This window comes from Gekko japonicus, unplaced genomic scaffold (assembly GCF_001447785.1).
Source record: "Gekko japonicus isolate JY-2015 unplaced genomic scaffold, Gekko_japonicus_V1.1 scaffold721, whole genome shotgun sequence".
Taxonomy (NCBI): Eukaryota; Metazoa; Chordata; class Lepidosauria; order Squamata; family Gekkonidae; genus Gekko; species Gekko japonicus.
Window position 1 is genome coordinate 353,098 of NW_015169195.1, and position 12,019 is coordinate 365,116.

The 12,019-nt window shown below is 42.5% G+C and overlaps 1 protein-coding gene across 1 annotated transcript in view; it reads left to right on the top strand.

Annotated features, from left to right (window-relative positions):
• The window catches only part of CDK14 (cyclin-dependent kinase 14), a 277,214-nt gene that overhangs the window by 132,968 nt on the left and 132,227 nt on the right, over positions 1-12,019 (top strand). Inside the window, exon 8 of the mRNA XM_015416305.1 lies at positions 2,527-2,620. Coding sequence (XP_015271791.1) covers positions 2,527-2,620 — 94 coding nt within the window. The remainder of the gene's footprint in view (positions 1-2,526; positions 2,621-12,019) is intronic.

The window sequence follows — 12,019 nt, forward strand, 5'->3', positions numbered from 1 at the left end:
AAGCGTGGGTTGGTTTTTGTGGGGGGTCTTAATTGATGTAAATACTTTTGATTTAAATACTTCCAGTTGTGTGAGGGTTTCTAAAACCAGAAATCTGGTTGAGAGTGGGTAATGTGTATGAACAATTAATTTGCATTTTACTGCATGAAGTGAACTTTTGGTATGATTCTCCACCACCACTCCCATGAAAGTAATACATGTAGAGAGGAACAATTAAAAATCCACTTGAATGAAGAGCACATGTGAATACTTTTAAACAAAGCCCTATTTTATAGACCACCCAACCATCTACTTCTGTAAACAAAGAATTAGTAAGTAGTGGCAAAGCTCTATATCATTGAATATGTAGACCTAATGTCTTCACTTCATAGCAGGAGGTCAGTAACTGTTTTTTAGAAAACAGTGTCCGTATTGCAACATTTATAGTGTCATTCCAAGCAGAGTTGAAATCAATGGGTATAGAAGATTATGACTCTGCTCAATGTGGAACTGTTAATCATACATTTAAGAAGCAGGCAGACTTCCTTGTGTTTTCCGTGTTATAATTTGTTTGTCAGTAGGGCAATTTCTGAGGCCATTAAAACATGTTATATTTTATTAATTAGCAATATTGAATTGAAGTTTTGAAAAAATATCAGGACAGATACATATATAGAGTTTTATTTAAAAAGAGCCTGCAGGATTTACAAAAATCTTTAATTTTTTAATATGTGCTAAGTTTATTCTTTTATATTAATACTTAAAATTATTAATTTCTGCTCATTCTGTTATTACTGCTGTTCTTTTGATTCACAACAGAAATGAAACCCACTTTTTTCTCATGATAAAAAGCAGTCTTTCAAGGCAAGTATTTATCTTCAGTAAATGGCAGTTCAGAATCTTGACTTTCTCCCTGTCCTGGATTTAAATATTGCCTCTGTTTGACTAAGATATATTGGGCTTAATGAAGCACTAACCAAAGTATATTAGGAGTGGCAGTTTAATCAATTCAGCCCCTTAAGCAACCAGCAAGGGCATATGGAGTATAATTTCAATCCTATTTCTAAGCATATAGAACACAATTTATGAATAGATGTGAAGTGTATCACATATTGTGTAGTCTGTAAATCAGTGCTTTGTACATTGTCTTTAGGTACAGTAATCATTTATGGTAAAATCTGATTGTGCATTAAACTATTATCACATCTCTGTTTTTAATTGTAGTTTAAAAACCAATCAACCAGATAACTGAAGGAGTTTTTAATTAAGACTCTTTGCCAAAGTATGATATACAAATATTCAGTAACATTTTCTTAATTGACAAACACACATTTAAAAAAAGCCATCTCCTGAAAACGAGTAGAAATGCTTGTTTTGACACACTGACACACCCGAAATTGTGCTACTTCCATCTCTTCAGCTAAGGATGAAAAACATTTCTGAAGATTGTTTTACATGCTAGCAATTGTCCTGTACCATTTCAGAGTAATCAGAGAACTGGCACACACAAACACTCTTCTGTATTGTTGCACTCATCCAACATGAATCTGTAGTGTCGATCTTTAGTAAAGGTAGATGGATTTTGATCCCATTCCTGAGCCCTGTTTGTCAGCACTTCATTGCTTAGTAAGCATTGGCTCATAAGAGCAACACTGTGATGGAACATGACATTATGCTAGAACTGCAAGTTAGTTCAAGTAAGGTTAGCATCAGATATGGCATCAGATATGGTGGCATGCACTTCCACAAATGCAAGCTACAGCTAATTCATCCTATTGGTGCCGTTAGAACTCACAGAAGTACTCTGACCATGACTGAAGCCTGAGGCATGCCCAGTAAGAGCCACCCCTTTTTCTCCTACAATAAACTTCAATCATATCAGATGCTGCTTTTGAAATGCCTTTCAGTTTCAAGAGTGGTTTGACATATGACATGAGAGGTTGCTGTTTAAGAAACCCAAATATGGAGCCCCTTGGGGTACATAGAACTAGTGAAACAGTTCGTTGGGTCCTAAAGAGCCAGCATAATTAAATGGTTAGAACGTTGGACTAGGAATGGCCGATCCAGGTTGAAATCCCCACTTGGCCATATACCTCACTGACCTTGGGCCACTCACAATCTTTGTGGTGATAACATGGGAGAAGGGAGAGCCATATACACTGCCTTGAGCTCTTTGGAAGAATGTTAGGATAAAAATGTGGTAGCAGATACAGATTTCCTCAGCACATTTATCTCTGTTAATAGTTCCTGGGGATTGTGTATAGTAAAAGTGTTTCTGTCCTGTAGTGCTAACACTTCTTTTGGCAGTTACTTCAAAGCTGACTTTGGTTTTAGTTAAGGTGTGGGAGACTTTTTAATTAATGAAACAAGCTCCTTCAAATGACTTCTGAATATAGATTTTTAAGCAACTCCGAACATTCCAGTAATTTTCCTCATGTCTTTTTGCAGCCTGCAGTAATATTCCAAAGAATAGTGTAATGATCCAGATGTTAGGTTCTTTAATGTTAAGAAATTATTTCAACTTTATTTTAAATTCTTGCTTTTCAGGGGAGTTGGTTGTATCTTCGTAGAAATGATTCAGGGTGTTGCTGCTTTCCCAGGAATGAAAGATATTCAAGATCAACTTGAAAGAATATTTCTGGTAAGTCTTGTTTTTAAAACTTTTTTGTTGATGTCCATATAAATACAAAACTTGTGTGGACCACACTGAGACATGTGGGGAATTGCAGAAGACCCTGGAGCGTTGCTTTGCAGTTTCTCAAAAACTAAGGTTAGTTAAGATGCTTAGCTACATTGAATAAAAACCCTACAATTATTACCTGCCTAATATATTGTGTGCATTATTTAACATTATCTGTTTAAATGTGTTTTTTAAGTTGTTATTCCATGTGAACATTTTTTTTTCAATCTGGTGGTTGTTTAAGATAATTAACACAGTTCTTTCACAATGAGCCTCCAGCTGTCTAAGATGAGCGGACAAACATTTTTCCTCAGCACCTTTAAAATTTTAAACATTAGTAGCATTGAATGCAACAGTAAATTAGTTCTGGAAACCACTCGTTCAAGACAGTTGGTGAAATTCCTTTCCACTAATGCTGGAACCCTTCTTTAGCCAAAAGAGGACTCTGCCATTAGTGGCCAAAATGGTGGGATCCAACACAGGGTACTTGTAGTGGTGAAGAGCATGATTTGACTGAGGTTCTGAATTTCTGCTTGATTTCTTGGAAATGTACCAATATGTGGAAGATATGCTCACTCTAAATTCTTATTTTTGTTTGGGTTGTATTTGGGAGGAAGCAAAGAGAAACCAGTTAACTGCATCTCCCCAGCAATACTTAGAAATAAGAATTTAGAGTGAATATATATTTTATTGTTACATCCCCAAGAAATCAAGCACTAACCACCTTCTGTGTCCACATTCTGTTCTCCCCACAACGACACAATGATCTCATCCTTGTTTTCTTCCCTTCCCTAGCATCCTTCATTCTAGCAATCCACTACTAGTTCCACAACTTTTTATGGTGCCAACCAGGGGAAAAAAAGATTGGTTGAAAATGCACAACTAATGTGCTTTGTTCGCACCATTAGCAAACAATTTCCATAATATTAAAATTTGTCTACCTAGTAGGGTACAAGTCCCCCACTTGCTTTGAGTCATGGTGCTGGAGAATCACAGAAGCAACCTGTTTCAGAATTTTTGTTTTGTTTCCCTTTTCTTCATGCCCTTTGGGCCCTTAAAGCATGCCACAGGTAGGCTTAATCTTGCTCCTTTGATTTTCTTTTGGTAGGGTTGTTTTGGGATGTAGAGCTATCTTAAACTTCAAGAGGATCCGAGCAGCAATAATTTTGGGAACACTAGGGACCAATGAGCACTTCCTTTACTATGGGGAGACATATAGCGGGATAATTACTCTATTGCTTGTTTTGGTTCCTGTTGCTTCCTCTTTGCACTATATTACCAGTTCTGCAGTCATCAAGGTCTTAGTGGCCTTTCCGGCTTCTCCAGTGCCATTAACAGCTCACTACCACATTATCCAGAATGAGCCAAAAGTGCATTATAGTTAATTTAAAAGCACTAAAGCACAGTGTGTGGTTGTTTACATTAGCAGGTGAAGCTATTCTTTTGCTTTCATCTGCTGCAAGGAATGTTTCAACTGAAGGGTGCATTCTTAGTGTGGCTCCTCTATTGCTAGGAAATGAGAGGCGCTGGGCAGTCATCCAGTTAGATGATGTACCGTCAACAGAATTTGAGTGATTAAGGTCTCTGTTAGCTTTGTGTTATAGTTTTCCTCCCAAAGATGGACCACAATGGGATGCACTTGCCAAAATAACATTTTAGAACTATGGAAACAGCTAATACAAAGAAGTGAAAAATAAGTTAAAAATGAGCTAATATCATAATTTTATGTCTAGCATTTACTTTGTGGTAATTGAAGTTCATTGTGTTTGATGCCAGCATGATCAAATAAAGGCTATTACTGGTAAATACTACAAACACCTTTGTTTCCCTTCTCCCACTGGACCAAGAGTGTCTTTTTTCCAGTTATCTGGAAGGAATAAGTGTCTAGCGCCATTAAAGCCTTGTATTGTAACAGAAAACCACTCAAATAAATGCTTCTTTTTTCATTATTTGTACTAACAATAGGCCACAGAGCTGTAGTATTTAGCCACTGCTGTAGATTTCCAAAAGCTTGAAGGTAAAAGTGCTGGCTGAATGCATTATCTCCCAAGAACAGTTTAACAAAAATTACTCTTGGTGGCTTCCCAGTTCTTAGCAAAATTCAGATATGTGTGTATAAAGCCCAGGACCTATGAATGACAGAGAAAACCAGACAAAATCGTAAAGCACGCATTCAGAAAACGATGTCCCATGATGTGAGAATAAAAAGGCCCCCTACCAGCTTTTGTCAGAGAGCCAGTGATTGATTATATCCAGACAATCATATCAGAGAAAAATGATCTATATTAAATTTCTCATACTGAAAAGGACTCGTTTCTTTGTTCTCTTATAAGTAGTGATGATGAGTGGTTCTTTTTTTCCCTGAGCATGTTTCAAGTACTCCTCATTAGGGCCAAACTGGATGTTATACATCCATGTGTCCAACCAGGAAATCCAGGTTTGAATCCGTACTCCAGAGTTTCCTGAATGACACATTGACATTGGATCCATTCCATCCTGGCTTTCACCCTGGCCACAGGATGGAGATGGTGTTGGTCACCCTGACAGACAATCTCCGCATGCAGTTGGATCAGGGTGGGTCGGCACTGCTGTTGTTACTCGACCTCACAGCAGCAATTACAGACTTTTGGCTTACTGCCTTGGCGATGTGGGGATAGGTGGGGTGGCCCTGAAGTGGCTCTCCTCACTTCTTCTTGGTAAGGGACAGAGGGTGGCACTGGAGGGGGGATATATCCACCAGGTACCTCTTATTATGCAGGTTTCTCAGGGGGCAGTCCTTTCCCTGATGTGCCCCAACGCCCAGCTGGCATGGAGTTTCAGGCTTCAGTGCCATCAGTATGCAGATGACACCCAGCTATATCTGCTACTGGACGGCCACCCAGATACCACCCTGCAAAATCTGGCTATGGGCTTAGAGGCTGTGGTGGGGTGGTTAAAAAAGAGCGGGCTGAGATGGAATCCAACAAAGACGGAAGTTCTGTTGGGGGGGGGGCTTCAGGGTTGGGGCTCGTTTCCCACTCTGGACAGGGTGCCACTAACACTGGCGCAATCCATCAGGAGTTTGGGTGTGACTCTGGATGCCTCCCTGACCATGGAGACCCAGGTTATGAATATTGCCAGGCTGGTGTTTTTTCATCTACACCAAGCACAGCAATTAGCCCCGCTGTATCCTGGCCTGCCCTTGAGACTGACTCAGAAGCCCCTACTGATCAAGAACACGGTGGTGTGTGTCCTGGTGGGAATGCCATGGACGGCACATATACAACCTGTGCTACTTCAGCTACACTGGCTCCCAGTGGAGTACCGAATCAGGTTCAAGGTTTTACTATTGACTTTTAAGGCCTTGAGCAGTCAGGGACCCACATACCTTCAGGACAGTCTCCTCTGTTATGTCCCCAGGAGAGCACTCCAATCAGCAGAGAATAATTTGCTGGTGATCCCTGGCCCCAAAGATGTCTGGCTGTACTCGACTAGGGCCAGGGCCTTCTCAGTCCTGGCCCCAACCTGGTGGAACTCTCTGCTGAATAACATCAGGACCCTGCTGGACTTAATGCAATTCTGCAGGGCCTGTAAGGCAGAGATGTTCCACTGGACTTTTGGGTGAGGATAGTAACGGTATGACCATCACTGGCCCCTTTCCTCTTTCTCCTTGTTTCATCTGTTTCCCATGTCCTGCCCTGCACAGTCCAGTATGGGAACAAGGTTTATTAGGACACCATCTTGGATTTTAGGTTTTTAGGTTTTAATTACATCTGTAACTGTTTATTTGGATTGTTGCACAATGTTATTGATTGTTTTATCATTGACTAGCCTGATACCTGTGCTTCGCTATGATATTTAACTTCCATAAATCCAGTTATAATACTGATGATGTGAAGTCTGAAATGTAACATTTGTTGTAGGAATTCTAATGGAGAAGATTGTAGTGTAAAAAATGAAGTGAGACATATGTACTCTTTTTTTCTCTACTGAAGGACCTCTCTGTAGACTGCTGGGGCAGGCTCCCTCATGGCTTTAAGCACCTGTCTGGTGTTGGGGGGATTATGTTTAAAGGCATCAGGGAGGCTGGGCCAGCAACAGGGCTAAGGCAATCTTGCTGAGCAAACCTCCCCGTTGGCTGTAAGCATCCTCCCTCCTCTCCTACACCTGACAGGCAGCTGCCTGTTCAGGGTAGGAGGGGGAGGGGGGAGGAGTATTAGAAGCCACTGTGGAGGCAGGGCTGGCAGGATCACTAAGGCGTTACTGCTGGGGCAGGCTCCCTCGTGGCTTTAAGCACCCTGCAACTGCTGCTGCACCTGACAGACAACTGTCTGTCAGTTATAGAAGGAGGGAGCATGTTTGAAGCCATAGGGAGGCTGGGCCATTAGCTTTGCTTCACCTCACAGGCAATTAGCCACTCCAGATTTCCTCAACTGTCATTAGCTCTCTGTAGTCCCCTGTAACTGTTTTTTTTAAACCTCAGAACACTGAGCTCCGCAGCTGACCCGTCAGAGAGTGTGGGGTGCAAGGAAGCAGCAGCCTGGCAGCCACATAGGAATCAATGGGGGGAGCACATTTTACCCCTTTTGATCCCCTTAGGGGTTGAATTTCTAAAAATCCCTTCTTTGTGAGCATCTACACCATGGTAGGAGCACTCTCCCCAAATTTGGTGTTTCTAGGTCCAGCGGTTTGGCCTGGGCGTTGATTTTATGGTGAGGGGACTTTCTTTTATATATAGATAGATAGATAGATAGATGTATATCCGTCAGAGCCCTGTTTCTACAGGGATGGGGTGATTCATAAATTGAATTAACAAAAACACCACCACTTTGGCCATGGAAGCTTGCTGCATGACTTTCAGCATAGCCTTCCTCACAGGGTTGTTGTGAGGATAAAATGGAGGTGAGGATGATGATGTAAGCCACTGTGGGTCCCCATGGAGCAGAAAGGCAGGCTATAAATGAGGTAAACAGAACATCTCACAAAGTTCTCCTTTGTGTTCCCCTGCCATTGGAGGGAGGGGTTGTGGCTTGGGGATGGAGGATCTGTTTTGCAATCCAAAGGCCCCAGGCTCAATTTCCATCATCCCCAATTCAAAGGATCAGGTAGTGGATGATATGAAGCCCCTAAGACCCAGGAGAGCTGCTGTCAGTCAAGGTGGGCAATACTGACCTTGATAAACCACAGGTCTGACTCAGTATAAGGCAGCTTCAGGTGTTGGTATGGTTGGGTAAAAAGGTAAAGGTTCCCTTGCTCGAAAGCCAGTCGAGTCCGACTCTAGGGTTGCGGTGCTCATCTCCGTTTCAAAGCCGAAGAGCCAGCGCTGTCCGAAGACGTTTCCGTGGTCATGTGGCTGGCATGACTAAACACCGAGGCGCACGGAACGCTGTTACCTTCCCACCAAAGTGGTACCTATTTATCTACTTGCAATTTCTTGCTTTCGAACTGCTGGTTGGCAGGAGCTGGAACTAGAGACGGGAGCTCACTCCAACATGCGGCACCCGGGTCTCGAACTGCTGAACTACTGACCTTCCACAGCCTGCAGTTCAGCATCTTAACCACTTGAGCCACTGCAGGTCAAACAATACAGCATTGTTGGTAGCTGTTCTCCATCTCTGGGGTGCCCTTCCCCTGAACCTAGTGCCTTCACTGGGCACTTCCAAGCACCAGCAAATGCTGTTTTTATTTCATCATATGTTTAGTTATTGCTTCTCTTTTGGTTGCCTCATTGCCCGTTCCTTTCTTATCTTAAAGCACTGCTTTGTATTTAGTGGTTTTAATTTGGTTTTAGCTGCTTTTTTGTCTGGTTGATTTTATAGGACTGTAGCTTGTTATGTAGTATTTTGATATTAGAGTTTTTTATTGCCCGTTTGTGTATTGCATGCTTTAGTAGCAAGGCAGCATATAAATCTTCAATAATAAATAATGTATTGGCTTTTTTGCCTTTCGGAAAAGGGACGTTCTACTGTAATTGTCTTGTCTGTCTGAGAATCTCAGCACATAGTTCCTGGCATAAAATTTGTTGTCTCTCTCTTTCATGAATATGAAGAGTGTAATAGGGTCCAATAGATTTATTACCTTCTAACAGAAGCTAAAGCTCATGGTGAGAGAAATGAATGGTATCCGCTTCATGCCTTCTCTCGCTCGCTTAAATATTAAGTTTGACAGTAAACTGTCATAAATCGCATATTGCAGAGAGACACGGCAAGGCACAGGTACAATTGTCACTCAAGAGACACTCAGTCGATATGCGTAACATACATCTGTGGGTCTGCCTTTTTAACCTCTCCAGATGAGCTGAGAGTTATTCCAAAGCATATAATTTCTTCATAATCCTTACTATCTTCCTGTTATGACCTCTAGTTGTAAAAAGGAAACGTGCTCTGGTTATAATTCATTAAAGCCTTTCCAACCAGACCACTAAAGGAGTTGTACTTAGAAAAAACAAAGGCTTTAAAATAAAAATTAAAAATGCCTCTAAGAATTTAATGCTAAAAAGCAATCAGTAGATGCCGAAAGACTGTATGTTAATTTTATATAAAAGATCTACAAGCCTGCCTTTCTTGCAGGGAGCTGGGACTGAAGGTGTGTAGCAACAATAAAAATAATGCAAAAACTGAAAGATAACAAAATTCAAACAACCCTCCGAAAAAGGCTAAGTTTCAAGGCATCCACAAAACTATCATCTTGAAACTTTTTTCCTATTAACAATTTTTAGAATATAAGTTTGACTGTGTCTTTTATAGGGTTGGGGGCAGGGCACTTTCAGGCCAAGAGCATGTGAAGGATGAGCACCATTGCAGGAAAGAGCTTGGTGTTTTCTGGGATTTAACTCAATGAAGAATGGAACAACTCAGTCTAAGGACGCAGGAAGGCACATTTAGGAGATGAAGCTCCTATGACATGCAGGACACAAACAGTGATGGTGATTCTCCCAGACTCCACAATGAATCTCCATCCAGAGTTCAAGAAATTGCTAGTGGAAAATATATGGGGTAATGCGGTTTCTTAACTACTTTTTGCTTGGTGTCTTAAAATCGGATCCTTAATGGCCCATTTGTTTCTTTGTCGTAAACAGAAAGGGATGTCTAGCATCATTAGTCTTTTTCCCCTTCTCATCCAGCCCTTGTAATTACTGCTTCACTACCTACCGCTTACATATTCAAGCCATGGCTGACTTTTTAATTGAGTGTGTGGCAGCATGAGGTGATTTCCCAAAGAGACTGCTGTGTATGAGGCAGTATCACAAAAACAGCAAAACCTAAGGAAATTGTGTTATGATTGGATTATGATACATGCTTCGTATTTCTTTATTAAAATATACCCTGCCTTTCCTCTTGGCTCAAGGCGGCTGTATGGTAAATTGCAGCCACTGTGAGCATCTGAGTTCATTGTTGTGATACCTGTGCATGCACAGACCTGTCACAGAGAGATTTTTTTAAAGTTCAGAAAAGCCTTGAGGTACTCTGTCCCCCTCCCCCACACTGTTTCTTGCCTTTTCCAGTATGATAAGGAATGGGTGGAACACCTTTTCCTTCAGTTCTTTCTTTGCCCCCACTGAGAGAGGCTCATTGACAAGAAGGTCCATCTTTTCTACTCTCAGCTATTAACTGCCAACAACTAACTAGCTCTCCTCTGTCCTGTGTAGATGGTGACCAAAAAAATGGCACAAAAAGTGCTTTTCAAGAAATGCAGAAACTGTGGGTCAAAAATCCCCATCATGAGCAATACTTTTTATGCTTTGGCAAAGAGCACAACGTTACACACTGCTCTGTTTGTCTCCAATTCACTCCCAAGGCAAGACATGACAGAACTTCCCGCCTAAAAGCAGTACTTTGAGGGAAAGCGCTATCCAGCACCTCTCAAGACAAAGATCTGAGCAATACACCGCTTTCCACCACTGACAGATCCAAGCTGCCTCAGTTCCAGCAGTTCCAAGACTAAACTTGACTACTGCAAACCTGATTAAAAATATCGGGAAAGTCACAGGCTTTGACCTGCGTTCCCGGAGTGCAGCTCCTTGGAACCACCTCTGAAAAAGGCACATCTCAAACATAAACACCTGGAGAGGCCTCCTAAGCCAAAGTTGTTGTCTACCCCTTCCCACACCCATCATAAGAACGTGGCCCCATGGAAATTGGTGCTCCAACTGGTCAAAGAGGCAGTCCCCATTCCAAGAACACCTTCTTTGTCATGTTGCTCACCACCGTCATCCTCTTTACCTCAGAAAGAGAAGTGCAGGACTCAGAATCTCCTATCCCGTGTCATCAACCCCCCTGCATCTTACCATTCAGAACCACTGCTCCAATCGGTTCCAATGGATTTGTATTTACTCTTATCCTGATCACTATGCCAAGGTCTCCAGGATGACTACTATGACCAGGGCTGGGATCAATGTCCCCTCTAAGCTGTGGAGCCCTGTGGGCAAAAATTCTACTTTGGGAGCTACTGGCATTAAAGTTGTGAGCGAGCGTTTTGGCCACTGCATAAATTAGTTTTGCTCTGGAGCCATCCCTTCCTGAGCAAAGACTAAAATGTGTGAGCCGGAGGCTAAAAAACTGTGAGCTAGCTCACACTAACTCAGCTTAGGGGGAACACTGGCTGGGATCTATCTGCTCCCCTCAGTTTAGTGTTGCCAGCTCCGGGGTGGAAAATACCTGGAGATTTGGGGGTGGAGCCTGAGGAGGGGTTTGGGGAGGGGAGGGACTTCTGTGAGATATAATGACAGAGTCCACCTTCCACCGTGGCCATCTTCTCCAGGTGAACTGATCCCTGTTGCCTGGAGATCAGTTGAAATAGTGTGAGATCTCAAGCTACCACCTGGAGATTGGCAAGCCTAGCTCAGCTCCTACCGGGCAGAAGGGGAGCCCTTTCTGACAGATGATCCAGACTGACCCCCAAACCCACACAAAGACCTCCAGTCTCTGGGTGATCTGGCCTTCAGGTACGATCAACCTCCTTAGGAGGACAGAGAGCCAGACTACGGCTCAGAATCTTCACCTGAGGACATCATGTCAGAACCATCAATATACTCTCCTCGTGAAAATCTATGCCTGTATAATGAGCAACTCAATCGGATGGCGAGATCCCTAGAAATGAAGGTTTTATACACACCCCAGAGGGCGACGGATCCAATATTCAGTGTCATGCATTCCAGGAATACTGGACCTGTTACCTTCCCAATAATGGAGGGTCTGCTTGAAGACATGACTGAACCTTAGCTCTGCCTGGCATCAGTCACCTTCTGCTAGGTGTACTGAAAACCCATACAGAACCAAGAAGGATGTCCCTTCCTGTTTTAGCACCTCATGGCTAATTCCTTAGTTGTAGATCACATTCAGGGGAAGAACAAGGACACCCAGCATCCGGCCCCTATTGACA